The following is an 18,299-nucleotide window of genomic DNA, read 5'->3' as shown; positions in this document are numbered from 1 at the left end:
GGCACCTCCCAAAGGCACGTGCTCAGCTCTGGCTGAGTGAGGTGGTTCAACAGCAGCACCCAAGCTCAAAGCTCAGGCACAGACACTTGGACCTCCATCAGGTTTCTTACAGTGCCGAGCAAAGTCCTGGCAATGGAAACACCTGTCTGCCAGGTAGAAACCACACAGCCTTTGTTTTTTTAAGAAACTCAAACTAAACAGATGCTGCCCTGTCCCTGCCCTGTCCCAGCAGAACCACTGCAAAGCACATGCTTCTCTCTGACCTGAGGATGAGGAAAGCTGGGGGTGGGATGCCCCTGCAGAGGTGCTTGTGAGTGCTGGGTACTGGGTTCCAAGTGTGGGATGCCCCAGGCAAGTGTCTGTGGGTGCTGTGTGCTGGGGTGGCAGGTTCTGGGTGTAGGATGCCCCAGGGGCTGTATCTCAGTGCTGGGTGATGGATTCTGGGTGTGGGATGCCTCGGGGGAAGTACCTGTGAGTACCTGGTGCTGTCCCCCTTGGGGACAGTGCTGTTTTTCTGGGGAGAGCTCAGATCCACCCTTTGGGCAGCAAAACAGTCCATTTAGGAAACCCAGAATCAGCCACAGTCACTGTCAGAGCAGGTAAAGAGCCACGGCTGGAAATGGGGCCAGCTCTTCTCTCCCAGCCCTGCTGGGCATCTGGAGCTTCCCCAGCCACTGTGGTGTTTCACCAGCGAGGGGGGATGGGAAAGGGGCTGCTGGGGTTCTTGATGCTTTGGGGCATTTAAATCTATTTCTTTTCAGGTTTTCACTGGTTGTTTTTCTCCTCCTAATGCCTGTATGTGCTGTGAGGTGGGGTGTAAATATCTAGAAAAATCCAGAATCTGAGCATGAAAATACAGGAAAATCTTGACTAAAGATTAAGATATATTTCCGTTTGGGAAATTCATTCAACAGACAAAGCCTCGTTTTCATCACTTTTTTTGGTCCCCATCCTGCAGACCCTTCCCTTTACTTTTACAGCAGGAAATATCCCGACTTCCCAGACGCAGCCCGAGGCTGGTATTCCCGGACACGCTGTTAGGTAGCTGAGCACGCAGCTGGATGCAGTTGGGGGGGGGTGGGGAGACATCACCGCTGCATCGCCGGGTCCCTGCAGGCACAGCCCTGCCTCTCCCTGAGCTTTGGCCAGCAGAGCCAGATGAGGAACCCGAGCACCACGTTGTCATAGTCACAAACCAAGCAGGGACACGAGTGGGAACCCTAAGAGGTTTGATCCCTAGCTGGGGTTTTCAGGATGGTGCCTCAAAATCTGCGTGCTTCTCTCATTGCTACTGCATGAGGAATGTGTCCCCTGTCATTCTCCCGTATAAAGCTCTGCTGCACTTTCCTGCAAGTCTCTTCGCAGCAGGAAAAGCAGCTGTGGCCCCATGGGGACAGGCAGAGATCGAGCAGAGCCCTTCTTGATTTGGCTGCTGCTAGCTGTGGTTGAGGAGGTCACAGAGCTCTTACCCACCCAGCACAGTGCTGGACAGGAGGGCTCATCCCCAGGGGTTTTGGGGACACTCATCCTGAATGTCCTGGGACGGCTAAAGCCTTTCCTGGGCAGCAGAAGTGACCTGGTGGCTTTTCACACAACGCAGCCAAAAAAAGCTGTTTGTGTTGCGTCAGGAGATGCAGCCTGTGAGGGGCTGTGCCAGAGCACAGGGAGGTCATGGCCACCAGCAGATGCTGCCTGATAAATGCTAAGCACTGCCAGGGGTGCCTCTGTCCCCATCACAGAGGAGGAGATGGGTGGCCAGGAGTGACAACAGGGCTGTGGATAAACTCTGTAGGCTTTGCTTGTACTTGCCACAGCAGCTCTCTCCTTCCAGTGGCTCTGGGCATCTCCTTTCAGAAACAACAAATGAAATGAAAGGATGTTCAGAAAATACTGGAGAAATCCCCTGTCATCCTCATGGCTCTACCCAGTCCATTGTCTGTCACTGGCCAAAGGCTGCTGATGAAATAGAAGCCACCATTGTCTCACAAGGAGAGCAGAGCCCAGTCCTGGTCCCTGTGGTCCAGCCCTTCCCACATGGGCCTATTAGCAGACTGAGCATGCCAAGGGGCAGCCTCATCCCCAGGAACCTGGAGCTCCCTGAGTCCTCAGCTGCAAGCTTAGCCAGCCAGAGCCCCTAATGTGAAACGCATGTTGGTTAAACCAAGAGATGACTGTAAAAAATAAGGGTCAGATTTCTCTGGCTGCAAAGCCTCCCACGTTACCCCAAGCCCTCTGGTTTCCTGCCTTCTGGCATGTGTGACCTTCTGCACAGTAACCCGCGTGCTCCCCAAAGAGCCCAGGATGGCAGGAAGAATAAAGGGGAGTGAAGACTTGCATAATATTCATCCAGGCTCGCCAGGAAAATAAGGAGACTGCTTGGAATGAGAGCATTGCTGGCCTTTTATGTCAGCTTTTCAAACGTGACAATGAGCCTCCCTGCTCCAGGCTAATGGGCCCCAGGACCTTCCCCAGGTGAGAGAGACCCCAGGGTGGCTGCAACCCTCACCCATCCTCTGGAGACCTCTGAAGATATGGAAACCTGGGTAACAACATCTTGCCTCACTTGGGCTGCCAGTGGTTTACCCAGGGCTGCCCTGTGCTGGCAGGGAAAGCCAGAGGAGACAGGGTGGGACTGGAGCCCAGGACATGGCTGAGCTCCCTATGGAGCTGCTTCTCACTGGGGGCGATGGCTGTGGCCAATTTTCCATCTTTCTGACTGACCCTGCTTGGAAATTCATCTCAGCTCAAGAAACGCCGAGAAGTTTTGGGTGTCAGGTGACAGGGTGAGGCGGTGTTCCCAGCCCTGGGAAAGGATGAGGCTATGCTCTGGCAGGCTGTGCCACCCTGCTGTCCCCTCAGTGCAATGAGGGTTGGGGTACAACCAGCCTGGGCAGGTGGCAGGAGCTGCATGGCCCTTCTCCAGACTGGGGAGTGACAGAGCTTGAGTCAGCAAACTTCCTTGGGAAGAGAGGGAATAGGTGACCTCGGGGGACAGGGTTTAGCAAGCTCTTTGGCTGCAGGGTCAGACCAGGGTGGCAATGGATGAATCCTTGCAGGACCAGGTGTGAGCAGAGACTGAGGGAGATGGGGTAACCCCTCTGCCCGGGAATGCTGCCAGTGCCTGTCTGGGTGAGATGTGCTGCTGAGCCCAGGTGGGGGCCAGTAGAGAATCCGTGCTGGATTTTTCCCTTCCTCTGCTGAATCAGAATTATGTTCCTCTGGAAAAGCTAAATTTATCCTTGAAGCTGCGATGATGTATTTCACACGTCCTATTCCCTCTCTCTGGAGTCTCCCTTACATTTGCAATTTCTAACAACAAAGCAACCCTGTGAGCAACCTTCCTGTAAATTATCCAACCATCCCTTCTGGTGATGAGATTCTGAGCAGCTGCAGGAGTTCGTGTGAGCTCAGACCAGGCTGAACTTTCACACAGTGACCTGCCAGGTCAGCCTGGGAAGGAGCAGGGTGGAGAAAGGCAGGGAACAAAGACACTCCCCACAGCCCACCCACTCACAGCCTGACGTGCCCGGGAGGGAATGGGGATGGGGAAGGGGATGAGGAAGGGGAGAGGGGGTGCCACCATGTGGGGGCTGTTTGAAGGAGCTACTTGTGAAGTGTGCTGGTGATACTGCCTTTCCTGGGTGTCTGAGCTGGTGGGACTGCATGGAGGAAGCAATAGGGACAGATACAGTGATAGGAATAAGGATAGAGACTGGAGGATGGGGTTGGGAGCACCCCTTGGTTCTTGAGAGAACCTCCACAGAAATTAACTTCCTCTGGAGTCTGCTGTTCCCCGCCCAAGAGCTGACCCCAGACACCCACAGAGAGCCCTGAGAGCCATTGCTGTGCCCTGCTGGTCCCTGTGCTGCTCTGGCTCCCAAGGCCACTGGGCTGGGGCAGTGTCCTCCATAGGGTGCCTCCTGGGGACCTGCACAGGGGACAGAGTCCTTCATCCCCTGGGACCAAACCCCAATCCTTCCCTGGCCCCAAGCCAAGCTGGGCAGTTGGGACCAACAGAGATTTTGACCATAGCTCTTTTCCACACAGGACATGGAGAAATGCCCCAGAAGCTGACACTATGCTGGTCAGGACATTTTAAGCTCCATTTAAACTCGAGAGCACCTGGCTCTGTGGAGAGCAGTTCCCATCAGCCCGTGGTCATTCGTAGCCTGAGGCAGCTCATGGCCTCTGAGGGCTTTGCATTGTGTACCTTAAAAATGTGTATTTCCCAGGGCAAATTTGAGAAGTCGCAATAGGAAAACACAGCCAAAGGAAAACACATAAATCATGTGGCTTCTCAACAGGCCTTGGCTTCTCACATTCCCTCTCTGCTGCCACTGCAGAAAAGAACCAGTGGCAACATGTCTGCTGCAGCACTCGGAGTAACCCCGTGGTTTCCCAGGACAAGCTCCAGTGTTGGGTAATGGTGGGAGGGAGCAGAGCTCACACAGAATTCATTTCGCCTGACGTCGTTAACCCACAGCAACAGCCAACACATGACTCCAGCCAGCTCACTCCCTCCTGGGATGCCAAAAACCAGCAATACAAGCTGAAAATGAGAATTTTCATTTTTCAGATTCTATCTGGGAATTTTTGGCAGCCCCTACAGCACTCAGGGGTGCTGGTATGGTGACAGATCTGTCCTTGGCAGGGGGACCATGACCTGAGGGCAAGGGGGCACAGGCCAGCCAGGGCCACCCCAAAGAGCCTTGCAGGGACCCCAGGCCCAGCAGAGAAGGCTGTTGGAGGGGGGCAATGTACTCCCCCCCCCATCACTACCACCTCTATGTCCCCAGCTCCTCTCTAGCAATAGTGTCAGGGAGAGCACAGAGGGACACCACCAAAGCACAAAGATTTGGAAAAAAAGAAGTTCACATTTTTATTGTTTCTTTTTCTCCTGCAGTGTTTTGTACCTGGGTTTTTTTTCCCTCTTTCCTCACCTGAAAAATTCCTTCTGACCATGAAATTAATGTGAAAACAGTGGCTGGCGGAGGGGGCTTGGGACTCTCTGTAGTGTGTGCCTGCTGGAATTTCCGAAATTCCTCTTTAACCTCTGTGACTCCACCCTGAGCTGAGTGCATTCTCTGAGGCCTTTCACTCACCCTTCGGACACCATCAACCTGAGAAATACATGGAGATGGCGTGGGGACTCCTGGAAAGAGAAATCCTCCTGCCAGACATTTTCGGACAAGATGAAAAGCCTTTTCCCGGGGCCATACCTGAACTGCAGGGCTCTGAGCAGCAGCGGTGGGATGGAGGCAGAACTGCTGAGGGCTTGAGTGGAGGAGCTCGGCCCAGGAACCAGGGGGCTGCAGCCCCGGCCCAGGGGGCTCATGTCGGCCAGACCCAGGAGCGGTGGGAAGCAGGGATTTGGCTCCAAAATCCAGAGTGGGAAGAGAGGCAGTTCCCTGCTCGAGGCTGCGTGGTGCAGAGCAGGGATGGAGTGCCGGGGCAGCAGGAGGAAGCGCCCCGTGGGGAGGGAGCAGAAGGGCTCCATCTGCTCCAATCCGAACAGAGCTGGCAGCAGCTCCATCGCGGTGTGTGAATTCCTTCACGGAGACAAAACACAGAGAACTGAAAATCCCTTTAAGCCGGCAGAAAAAGACAGAACAAGAAGGAAGAGCCAGAAATCAGGGTCCAAAACATTGACAAATAAAATAAGATGCGCATTTTTCACAGAGGGATGATTGAAACCTGTGGGGGGAGGGTAGTGAGAGATGGATCTATCCATCCTTGTTGCTCTTGGAGACCAGGAACGTTAAGAGGAGTGAACATTCTGCTTCCCTCAGGTGTACAGAGGAGCTGCCCCTAAGCATGCACCCTCCCCAGGGCTGGCAGCACCCACCTATGCCAGGCCAGGACCCCCAGCAGAGCTCTGTGCCACCGGGTCATCCCGCCCCGGGGCCAGCGCGTCCCAGAGGGGCGCGGCCTCGGAAGGCGACACGGGTGCATCCACGGGAGTGGGGGACCAGGCATCATGGCTTGGTGCAGATCAGGGTCCCCAGTGCTAGATGAGGGGCAGGACAGTCAGCAGGGATGGGATAGGGATGGCATGGAAACAGGGATGGGAACGGGTATGGGCATGGGGATGGAGATGGGAACAGGGATAGGAAAGGGGAAAGGCATAGGGTAGGGACTGGAACGGGGATAGGGACCCCTAGGGATAGGAAAGCAGATGGGAATGCGGTCAGGAATGGGGATGGAATGAGGAGGGGAATGGGGACGGAGATGAGTACTGGTGCAGGCAGGGCTCAGCGACAGGGACCAAAGCTGCCCCGGCTGGGGGCGGACAGGACTGGGAGCGGGCGGCGGATACGGGGCCCGAGCCACGGCCGACGGGGAGGGCGAACAAAGCGGCGGGGCCGGGTGGGCGGGGAGGGGCCGGTGCGGGGACCTCCCCGCCACGGGGGCATAAAAGCAGGGCGGCGGCGGCGGCACGGGCAGCGGAGCGGGGCGGGTACGATGCAGCCCGGCGGTGCAGCGCTGCTGCTGTGCGCGGCGGGGCTGGCCGCGGCCCCCGCGCCCGCACCGGGAGTCGGGGCCGAGCGGCGGGCGGCGGCGGGAGCCGGGCGGGAGCGGCGGGTGCAGTTCGCCTCCTGGGACGAGGTGAACGTGCTGGCCCACGGGCTGCTGCAGCTGGGGCACGGCCTGAAGGAGCACGTGGAGCGCACCAAGGGACAGCTGCGGGAGCTGGGCGGGCGGCTGAGCGCCCACAACAGCTCCCTGGGGCGGCTGCTGCGGCAGGCGCGGGAGGCGCAGGAGCGCGGCGAGCGGCTGCGGGGCAGCGTGCGGGAGCTGGAGGGCCGCGGCCAGCAGCTGCTCAACCTCTCCGAGGTGCTGCGGCAGCGGCTGGAGGAGGTGGCGGCTGACAAGGACGCGATCCAGGGCCGGCTGGAGCGGCTGGAGAGCCGGGTCCGCCTGGCGCTGCAGGCGCGGCCGGCTGGGAACCAGAGCGCTCGGGATCTGGGGGCGCTGCAGGTGAGCGCGGGGGGCACCGGCATCCACCGGAGCGGGGGGGATGGAGCGGGAGAGGGAGGGCCCGACAGGCCCTTGCCACTGGCACCAACGCGGGGAGCGTTGGTGGGGGGGACACTGGGACCGACTGCGGGAGAGACCCGACTGTCCCGGGACATCGGGAGCAGCAGGCGGGGGTCCGCGTCAGGACAGCAGAGGGGTCCGGGGGCACCGGGAGCACCCTGCCGGGAGTCTTGTATAGTCAGAGCTCCCCGGAGCTATGGGGCTCACCTGGCTCTTCCCCTGCAGTCCCTGATGGATGCTCAGAACCTGCGGATCGAGGAGCTTCTGCAGAAAATCAAGCAGCAGCAGTACAAGCTGGACAAGCAGAACCTGCAGATTAAAAGCCTGCAGAGCAAGGTGAGCCCCTGCCCTGTGCTGCAGCCCCCAGCCTGGCCCTACATCCTGTGGATACCCTGGTGTGACAGCCCTGCTGTCCGAGCTCTGGTGGCCGTGCTGCTGCTCCCTGGCTTTGGGGACTCCACAGGGGCCACAGCTCTGGTCCCCATGCTGCAGTGTATCATCAGTACATGAGGGTAGCAACCTGCAAGCTTCCAGAGAGTTTGCATGGAGCAATAGGAGGAACTGGTGGGTGGGAACAGCCTCCCTGGGCTCTGACTTTGCATTCATCTGCAGAATAAACTGGCTAGCATGGGTGTGAAAAACCACAATCATTTCTGGCTTTGCCAGGACTGGCTATCTCCTGTTCTTCGAGGTTTCTAGGCAAGTTCAGCCCCAGCTCTGGCCACAGGGAGTGGCTGGTGTGTGGCTGACCTACTCCCTTGAGTAATGGGGTGGAAAACAAGCTGAGATAAAACTGTTCTGACTTGTGCAATTTTTTTTTTTTTTAGGTCAATCTACTAATTCCCCTACACCACAACAAAACACAGCCTCCAAAGTGGAAGATAAACCTGAAGAAGAGCCTCAACCTCACCAGCCAGAGTCAGAATGGCAGTGGGGAGCCTGTACAGACACAGAGTGAGTATCTGCTTGTGCTGCGCTGCTCGTCCGTGCCAGAGCAAACCTGTAGCAGTTGCAACCTTTTGGAAACAAAAAGTTAATTTGCCCTGAGCCAGGATGTGAGATTTGCTTGAAAAGCTGGAGCTTGGCAGTATGGCCAGAGTGAGGGGATCTGGAGCACAGGCAGAATCCTTGCCTTCTGGGCCAGTGTTAGTCCAGCAGGAATTTAAGGATTAAAGAAGCTTTTTGCTGCCTGTTGTTAGGCATGCAGTGGGGAGCAGACAAAGCCTGAGACCAGGTATTTGTCAAAAAGGACTGGCAGATGTGGGGTGGGTTGGGGGGGGTGGGTCTTAGCTCTTTTGAGTTAACTCTTGTTCACCTGCTCGCACTTCACCAGGCAGGTGAAGTGTCTTTGCTGTCTGTGGGAGGAGGGGAGGGTTAGGGAACCCTGGCCTGAGAGCAGAGCTGTGTGCTTGTGTATCTCTCTCCCTTGGCTCATATTCAGAGCTTATCTCATGCATGAAATGCAAGTGTCTCAGCTCTCACTGTCCTTAGCTGAAGGTGCTGAGTTGCAGTGGATGCTCACAGCCCTGGGAAATGTGCATGGGAGCAGGCGAGTGGATGCTGCCATCTGCAACTCCTGGCTCTGCCTGGAGCATCCTCTCCCCTGGCAACAGGACTGGAGGGGCTTCTGCAGAGCAAAGGGCAGCAGAGTGGGTGTCCCCAGCTGTGCCATGTCCTGCAGCCTCCCTCCAGACAGGAATTGATGTTCCTGCAGGGTTTGCTGGCCAGGAGCAGCCAGCATTATGCTGTGTCAGCCAGATCATAATGCTGGCTCTGCCTGTGCTGCTGTCTAGGGATCTTCAGCAGGATGAGGAGGCATGGGGAATTCCTGCTCAGGCCCTGGCCTAGCACAGATGGTTATGGGAAAACACATGATAATTTGTCTGTGGAGCCTGGAGCTGTCACTGGTGTGTCTGAAAGCTGGATGGGCAGAACAAAGGGTTTGTCCACATGGACAAGAAGACAGGTGGAATGTCGTGCTTCAGAGTCTTCCTGGGGTGCAGCTCAGTGGGGCTGTGCAGGGTCAACCTTACTCAGAGCAGCACTTCTGAGCCAGAAAACTCTCAGAACTTTCCTCTCCTGTTTTTTTCCAAGTTCTGCTTTGTGACTTGTCTGCAATAGTGTGTCATAGAACAGTTTGGGTGGAAAGGGACCTTTAGAGGTTATCTAGTATAACCCTTGATTCCACTCTTGGGTTATGCTAGGAGATGGGCTGGGACCTTTGCTACTTGCTGATGCAGATGTAGGATGTTCTGGCTGATGCTGACTACAGAAATGTTTGTGATGCATAGTGGAAGAGGCAGCAAGAGCTACAGCCCCCACGGATGCAGTGTCAGCTCAGCACCTTCCAGTGCTGCTCTGTCCCTGATGGAAAGACCCTGGACATACCAATTCTGTCCCACCAGCTGTGAGCTTCTCCTTGTCTTGCCTAATCCTTGATGTTGGTTATCACTGACAGAAAACAAATTGGCTTCCTTTCATTACCAAGTCAAGTGAGTTTTCTGGCAAATCTTAAAGCACACAGGCTGGCCCTGTGCCCTCTGCCCAGGGAGGCTTGTGGCTGCTTTCAGAGCAGGGGAGTGCTGGGGAGGCTTGTGCCGGCGGCTCCCGGGCTATTGTCAGGCAGAGCCTGGTGCCGGCGTGGCCCTGGGGAGCGACAATGAACTCCAGCAGCAGCCCTTGCAGAAAGACCCTTTTATTTGCATCCAGTGAACACAAGTTTTTTCAGGGCAGAACTGGCATGGGGCCAAGCATGTGAAAGTTGAAGGCTCAAAGCTGCCTGGAGAGTGAGAGGTTTAATAGCTTGCAGAAAGAGGATCACGTCTTTGGGCAGAGCCTGTGCTTGCTGGCAGCCAGCCGAGTAGGGGAAAGGTAGAGCCGTGCTCACGCTCTCCCTGTGGCACTGAGACTCCAAAATAATGGGGCTGAGTTGGGGCAGGAGAGAGGGAGGCAATGCAGGCAGCTCTAGGCATGCCCTGCCATCCCTGAGGATGGGTGTTTATACCAGGTTAGTGAACTCCCTGTGTCGTGGCTGGAAATCCTGTTGGGTGAACACAAAGCCTAAGGCAGGTACAGCCTTGTGTTGCTTGACTAAATAAAGGGGGAGGGAAAAGGAAACACAGGAGCAGTCAGGAGGGCTTGTTCTGCTGGTGCCATTTGGACATGCAACATGAACTGGAACTAACAAGCAGGTTCCTCAAACAGAAAGATTGAGCAGAGGCTGTTCAAGCAGCTGCATCTCGTTCAGCTGCTGGAGAGTCCCTGTGGCACCTGGGGAACAGAAATGAGAGGCAGGGCTAGAGTTGACTTGTGCATGCTGGGACCATGTAAACATCTGCCTGGCACCGATGCTGGGAGAGGAGGTGAGAGCTTGGCAAGCCCAGCACCTTCCTGCCGTGGCAATGTGAGCAGGGGCCTCTAGCCGTAGTGTTGCTTCCTCTGAGCCTGGTTTGCTCCCCTGCCTGCATTTATCCAGAATAGTGGGGACATTCAGGATGCACTCAGCCCCTGCATTGCTGGGGGGCTCTGTGTGGTTTTGATCCTTGATGCACAATGCCCTCAATCCCTGTGTCGTGGGTTTCAGGGTAGGTCTGGGGCGCAGCTTGTCCTGTGGTGCACTGATGGTGGCACCAGTCCTGCCCTGGCATTGCCCTGGGGGTGTGAAGAATGGGATCACCAGCTGTGCCGGCTGTGGGAGAGGGGCTGCCCCTGCCGAGGAAGGGAAATTTTGTGGGGGGAGGGGAAGGCAAAGAGAGGAATATTTTGGAAATGGGTGAAAGGTGATGGCAGATGTCATATTTCTGTCCCCTGGGACCCCCCGACCTTTCCTCTAATTGGGGCTCTGCTCTTCACCCAATGCAGCGTCAAGGCTCCCCAGCACCCAGTGAAGATGGAACAGGGTGATGTTCTGCAAGGGCTGCTTTTACTCTTGGCAGCTCAAAGGCCCTTCTTTTCCCTCTCCATCTGCCCCCAGGAAGCCCCTGGCTGTTGGAGGAAGCCCTTCTCCCTGCTCTCCCTGCTGCTGCTCTGGATCATGGTGTCAGCCCTGACCCTGGGGCAACTACTGTGAGGGGACCCCCATGGCCAGCACCCCAGCACAGCCCAAGGCTTGTCTTGAGATTGTCTCAGGGTCATGCTGGCAGCAGCTGTGAGCCAGGGTAGCCAAAGCTACAACCCATCTGCCCTGGCCTTGGGAGAACAGGGCCCCTTTGTCTGGGGGTGACTGAGGCACCTGTCCCTGCTGACAAAGAGCCCCTTGACTGTGCAGCACCCTGGGGCTGAAGTCCCTGCACATCCTCCTGTAGCCTTTTGACTTGGGTGTTGTAACAAGTTTCCCCTGCTTCATGTCTCCCAAGTGCTGTGGGTAGTGGTTCCTGGATGGACTTTTATCAGAGCTGTTGAAATGGTGCTTTGCTGGCAGCTCTGGGCAAAGTCCCTGCGAGGCAAAAGGAGCAGTGGGAGCCCCTGGGGGTGGAGGGGGATGAAGCAGGGTGTGGCTTCACCCTGGGCAATCCACTCCTGCAATGAGCTGGGGCTCCCAGAGTCCACCCTCCACTCCTTGCCTCAGTCAGTGTATCTTGGAAAAAGGGTTGCCCCAGCCTGGCACTGTGCCTGCTGGTACCAGGTTGCCCAGCAGGGACCACCACAGTTGCTCAGCCACCTTCCTGATGTCAGGACTTTGTCTTTCTCTCTGCCTCTGAGGCCCCTTGACCCTGCTTCAGCCTCGTGTGGGATGGGGATGCTTGGCCCTGGCATTGCCCCACCCCAAATGGGCCACTCCTGTCTGTGGGAGTAGAGGGACCTGGGAACTCCTCTGTCCCTCCTCGATGGGGAGCCCTGCTCTCCAGCTGAGGTCACGCCAGCCTGGCCCAAAGCCTGGCTTTTGCCTTGGATGAAAGCCCAAGGAGCTCTGTTTGAATAAAAGGGAAGATGTGGGGTCACAGTGCTTAAAGATGCTGAAGTCAGGGGCCGTTGTCCTCAGCACGTGTCCAGAGCTGCAGCCACTGCTGTGCACAGCTGACCGGGCTTGTGGCCAGGGCTGCAAGTGCCAGGGCCATGGTAGGAGCAACCTGCTGAGGAAGTGGGGCTTGTGGCCATCTCCTCAACTGCTGTTTCCTCCCCTGCAGAGCTCCCAGAGGGTTGCCACCAGCTCTTCCTGGCTGGGCAGCAGAGCAGTGGCATTTTCCAGGTACAGCCCACAGGATCTCAGCCCTTCAAAGTCTACTGCGACATGACCGCAGGTAAAGCCGTGCAGCATTTGGCAGGGTGGTCTGGTAAATGATAACCCCAAGTGACTGTGGTTTCCCTTCCCACAGAGGGTGGCTGGACAGTGATCCAGAGGCGCATGGATGGCTCTGTGGACTTTGACCAGCTGTGGGATGCCTACAAGAATGGCTTTGGAGACCTTCATGGTAGGTGGACGATAGTGTCTATGTTCTCACTGTGGGATAAGGGAAGCTTAGCAAAAGTTATTCCCCTTGCTGGCCTCTGGAGCTCTCTGTGCTGGAGCACAGATGTGGGCTGAAGGGGTGAGTGGGACACTGCTTGCAGAGCAGGGATCCTTGATCTTCCTGATGTGTCCTGCAGGTGCCAGACAGTGATTCAAATGCTGCAGCATCCTAGGTTGTCCCTGTTTGTCTCTGGAGCTTGCTTGCATCTCTGCTTTTCATGGCATGTTTGTGTCCTGCAGCCAGTCGTGATTCTTATTTCAGGTGACTTCTGGCTGGGCCTGGAGAAGATACATCACCTTGTCCAAGAGGGAAAATACAATCTCCTGATTGAACTGGAAGACTGGGAGGGGAATTCCCAGGTGGTTCAGTTTGTCTTCAGTCTTGGTGGTGAGAGCACAGCCTACACACTCAACCTGCTGGGACCTCTGTCTGGAGAGCTGGAAAACGCCATTGGGGAATTCAGGCAGCTGCCCTTCTCCACTCGGGATCGTGACCATGACCTTAAAGCTGACACAAACTGTGCCAAACACCTCTCAGGTCAGTCTGAGGTCTTCTATTCTATGTGCACTTCCCTTTCAGCCCTCCAGCCTTTCAGCCCTTTCAGTCTGGTGGTGGTCCAGTGGGACCCAGACCCTGTGGCACTAGACCCCTTTGCTGTTGAGCTGGTCTTGTCCTCTACTTCCCTGGGACAGTTGCTTCTTTGGGAAGAACTGTGCAGGGAACCAAGAGGGAAGCTGAAGCTGAGGGAGGGTTCATGATTCAGGTCTTCGCCCAAGCACTTGTACTCATAACAGCTTTGCTGTCTACCACTTTGCTTGGAACCTTTTCAAGCAGAGCAGAGGCCTCCCTTGCCCTGGCTGCTGAAGGGTTGGAGGGCGTTTTTCACACAAGGAGCAGCAGTCTGGGTTTGCAGATGCAGCCTGAAGTCGTGTCAGATCTGTGAAAGGCTCCCCAGTGCATGGGACTCCTTGGCTGTACATGAGGTGGTCTTGTAAGATCCTGAAGCTCTGGAAAAGTGGGGGAAATAGGTTCAATGCAGCCGATGCCCCTAGGTTTTTCTGTCTGGAATTTCTCTGAGTTAAAATTGTCCCTTCATTGCCCTTGTAGGTGGCTGGTGGTTCAGCACCTGTGGCCATGCCAACCTCAACGGGAAGTACTTCCGCTCCATCCCCCGGCAGAGGCATGAGCGCAAGCAGGGCATCTTCTGGAAGACATGGAAGGGCAGGTACTACCCCTTGAAGTCAACCATCATGAAAATCCAACCTGCAGCACTGGGAACAGAGCCCTAAAGTTCATACTTGAGACTTTCTCTGTGGAGCATGGACCTGAGCTCCATCACTCAGTGTTTACAGAAAACAACCTCCCCTTCCTTGGTTAGAAGCCCTTTAGAGGCACAACATTGTTCCTCACCAAAAGTAAAACAGCTCCATGTTGCCAAAACCCCCGAATGGGAGCTCCCAAATCTGAAGAGGAGCCCCAGGAGAGAGAACCACCTCCAGAGCATGCACAGGGGTCTTCTGACCTGCCACGTGCTGCTGTGGGAAGTTCAAATTTTCCGGTGCTTTCTATCGTGTCTTAACATTTCTGTACTTTGTTGATGAGCTGGGCCTGGGGCAGGTGGGGCATGTGAAGTGTCTCACTGCTCTGGATCACAGCACTGGGTATGGAGTCTTGCTATGTCCTGTCTTTCACTGTTGTTCCCAAATGATGTCCCAGGTACCGTCCTGTGAGAGCCCCTGGGGCCTCCTTCCCGTGCGGGGGCTGGGGGCAGTGAGCCTCAGGCAGCTCCATCTATGCAGCCCCTGCCTCCTGAGGTACAGGGCTTGCTGGGAAGGCTAAGGGTGACCTGTGCAGAAGGGGGACCTCAGGCTCACTTGCCTTCCCTTTGAAGACCTGTATTTCTGGCTGTGCTGGAATTTGCTGGGAGCTGGGAAATCTGCTTCCAGCTCTAGGGTTGTTGGGTGAGATCCTGTAGTTGGTTGCCTGAGGGGCCAGGTCCTGGGGAGCTCTGCCTGCCACCTGCCACTGCTGCTGGGGTTGGGTAGGACAAGCAGTGGGACAGCACAGATCCAGAGCAGTGTGTCCCTGGGTGGGACCAGCCTTGCTGTCACTGTCAGCCCCCCAGAAGTAGGGGCTGCCTTCTTCCACCAGACACCTCATGCTTCGCAGAGTGACTGGACCTGTCCTGCATGTGTGTCCCAGTACTACAAGGCCAGGGGACAGCAGGGTTTCTCTGCAAGAGCCACACTTCATCAGGTGTGTCCCACGATGTATGGCATCACCTCTGCCTTTGGGGTGGGTGTCTGGGGAGAGGTGGCCAAAACAAGTCCCTGAAAACTTACAGGCCAAGCTGCAGTCTTGGGGCTTCCCAAGCATCCTGCCCTATTGAAGTCATATTGACTACTGTGCTAGAGCTCCTAGCTGCTAAATACTGTACATAGTTGTTTCTAGGATGTTGGACTCATTGATGAATTCTCTGTTTCAATTTGTTTTCATATTTAAATGCAGTGTTAATAACAATGTGGTGTAATTTATAAATGTTGATGCTGAAAAGGAAAGCAAGTGTAGTTTGTGTATTTTAAACATTTTTTGTACTAAAATATCTTTTCTGAAGATGTCTTTTAATAAAAACAAGCCTTTAAGTGTCCTGCTTGGGTTATTTTCCTGATGGTTTACCTGTGGCAGGTGTGTGGGAGCATTGTGATGGCTCTGCATTTGAAAACTTCCTTTGTTGGAATTGTGACCGGAGCACTCTGCTCCCTTCTGGCCTCCACGTTCAGCTGTAGCCTTATGGAGCTCTGAGATAAATTACTGCTACAGGGCCCAGCAGCAGGTTTTAATCTGCTTGAAGTTTATGGGCTCCTAAATTTCTTTTCTTCCTGGAAATTAGACTGTGGGGCAGCAACTTTGAAAGTGCTGTGTTGGGTTTTCTTATTCCCTGGTGGCAGACCTTTGAGTGAAGGGGCTATTCCTTGAAGGTGGCTGGAAAAGCCCGTGCTAACTCTTTGAAAATGAGCAGAGGATGAAGTCTGGATAATCCAGGCCCAACAAAGTCAGCTGATCAGGGAAAGCCCCACTAAATAGCATCCTTTTAACTGCTCATAACACATGTGTGTAGTCATCTCTAAAAGCACTTATTGTAACTTTTGTGGGGTGATTGTAGATGTAGGAATGAAATGAGCTGGGGCTGGAGTAGGGGTCTTTAAGGTAATGAGGGTAAATTCCAGCAGTATTCCCAATCCAATCTATATTTTTTTTTCTTCAGCTCCAATATACTAGAGCTGGAGAACATCATAGGTGCTTCTCTGGCTGGTCAAGGAAGGAAGAGGAAAAACTGCTTGTTGCAGGAAGAAGAGATGAGACTGGTCTAGTTCCCCTGAGCAGCTCTGTAAATACCTAATGTACCTAAATGTGGCCCCAGCTCCCACATCTGTCCTGTTTCCCTGGGGGAGATTCCAGGGTTAATGATAGCTCCAAGCACAAGTGTGCAATCAGCCCATTATACCCAACTGCGTGCTCACTCCTGCATTCAGAAATGCATTTTTAATATTCTCTTTGCTTAATTCAAAACTTGCTTAATCCTTGAGTGCAGCAGCAGATACTGGCATGCATATTTTAGTCTGGATGCTAAAGTGATGAGACTGAAGTGGGATTTATACATCAAATAGAAGCTGGTGAATGAGCTCTTCTGCAATGACAGGTTTTGGGGTTTATTTTTGCAGACTTTGGGTTTGCTCCCCTGTGGTGCATTTGATCTACAGGAGGTGCCTGGTGGATGGTGCCAGCCAGTACCAGACACCATCCAAGGTTTGGCAAATGCCAAATGCCCTAAATCTTGCCTATCCTAGGGATCACAACTTCTGCTTTCCTGTGTGTCTCAGTCTTGCCTGTTCTGCTGCACAAGTCTCCACATTCCATCAGTTTCAGTGCCACTCATGCCCCAGAGCCATCGGTGCCACACTGGAGCATGTGGCATCCTCGGGCCCCTTCAAGCTCCCTCTGCAGAAGCCAGGTCTGGGTCTGTTTTCATCTGAAAATCCTTCACCTTTTTCATTTTTAACCACTCAACTGCAGTTCGTGGCAGCATCTCGGAGCTGCCTCAGGGCTCCCTCCAGTGACAGCCGCACGGCGCTGCCGGAGCACAGGCATCCTCCGGGAATGCTGCTGCTCCCAAAACCAGCCGTGCTTCCTGCAGGGAACGGGACCTGCTGTGCCACCCGGGACTTCAAGACACCCCCACCCCCACCCCCCCCCCCCCCAGCAAAACCCCAGTGAGGGCTGGTGTAAGGGCTGCTTCTGAAGGTGGGGATGATGTAAGACCAGAGGCTGCGGGGTCAGGACATGGTGGGATGGGGTTTTGGGGCCAGCAGCACTGTGGGATAGGCTTGGGCTGTGCTCCAATGGGCCGCACGGAGCTGGTGTGCCCCTCAGTGCCGAGCTCGGAGCCGTCAGTAGAAGCAGATTGACCTGGGACTCTCACAGAGCGTCATTAGATCAAGATGAAGTTGTGCATCAGGCACCAACATTTCAAAAGTGTCTGTGGCCCCAAGAAATGAGGATAGGCTCAGCCTGCTGCACAGAGCTCCCTCTGAACAGTAACGACAGCCATTGAGAGACATGACAGCAGAGCCTCAAGCTCTTTTTCATTTTTTAGTGGAAACCAAATCGTTCTTTGGCAAAAGTGGAAGGTGTTTGTGTGTACACACAGCTGCACCAGCTTGGATGGGCAGGCTGAACCCCTGTAGTAAGTGAGTAAGCCAGAGTGAGTAAGCCAGAGGCATCACCTGAGCCCCCCACCACCAGTGTAGCAGCACAGCAGGGGTACAAAACAAAAAAAAAGGCAAATTGGTGTTATGAATGGGGTCCCATAGGTCCAATTTCATAAATCATACGATTGAAATTTAGCAGCAATTTTAAATTTGGGTATAAAATAATAATAATACAATCAAATATAATGAAGTGATTACAAAGAGTTATTTGGCAATGGTTTGGATAAAGCATAAAAGCGAAACCAATTGGGGTACGGGGAGGGGTTCTCACATTGCCACCTGTACAAAGGGCAGAAGAATCCAAGCACAACTTTTATACTGTATGCTGATACATATTCATCAATAGTTCCCATAAATCTCCTCCCATTTTCAATTCTTGAAATCTACGTCACTCTACTGCATGGCGCATGCTCCCATTGTTGCTATGGGGTCTTCTGGTCTCTTTGGGAGTCTTCTTGGAGGAAGGCCGAAGGTCTTCCTCGCTGTCCTCTGAATGACCTGGCAGGTTGCGCATGCACATGGAGCTTGATGCATTTTGTTCCAATTGAGCCTTATTATTTCATAGATAAGACCACTATTTTAGGTTCCCTATCTGGAATAGTACCAATTTTATTCATATTCAAGGTCAATCCTGCTCTGGGAGTTGTCTTTTAACTTCAGTTGATGCCAATTTTGGTTTGGGAGTCAGTTCCTGACTTCCTCCATTCCCAATGCCAAATCCAGCTTCTGCATCCTGCTTTGCACATGTATTCTTGAAGAAACTCATCTGCTTCATAACACTAATCACATATACTTTTCTGTTGCTGTCGAGCAGGACGGGAACAGAGAACTCTAGATCAGAAGGCAAAGAAAATGAGCTCTGATTTATTTCAAATATACCGCTCTATATATAGAGGACATCGTGCAGACTAATTTCATTGGTCTTAGAGTAAAAACATGTCACACCATTGGTGTACAGTGAATGACGCACAGTGGCAGAGCATATCTATAAACAATGTGAATAACAAGATAGATTAGAGAATTATTTACATTCTTTCCCAAC

General features: G+C 54.2%; 1 protein-coding gene across 1 annotated transcript; it reads left to right on the top strand.

Annotated features, from left to right (window-relative positions):
- Positions 1-6,204: 6,204 nt before the first annotated feature.
- ANGPTL4 (angiopoietin like 4) lies at positions 6,205-15,135 on the top strand. Its single transcript, XM_053999637.1, has 7 exons — positions 6,205-6,978; positions 7,264-7,374; positions 7,866-7,992; positions 12,165-12,278; positions 12,354-12,449; positions 12,750-13,025; positions 13,596-15,135. The coding sequence occupies exons 1-7, from the start codon at positions 6,205-6,207 to the stop codon at positions 13,775-13,777; spliced, it is 1,680 nt and encodes a 559-aa protein (XP_053855612.1). The 3' UTR covers positions 13,778-15,135.
- The last annotated feature ends 3,164 nt before the right edge of the window (positions 15,136-18,299 follow it).

The sequence above is a fragment of the Vidua macroura genome, chromosome 26 (assembly GCF_024509145.1).
Source record: "Vidua macroura isolate BioBank_ID:100142 chromosome 26, ASM2450914v1, whole genome shotgun sequence".
In the NCBI taxonomy this organism is placed as follows: domain Eukaryota; kingdom Metazoa; phylum Chordata; class Aves; order Passeriformes; family Viduidae; genus Vidua; species Vidua macroura.
The sequence above is the reverse complement of the archived record's forward strand: the minus strand, read 5'-3'. Positions and strand labels throughout refer to the sequence as shown.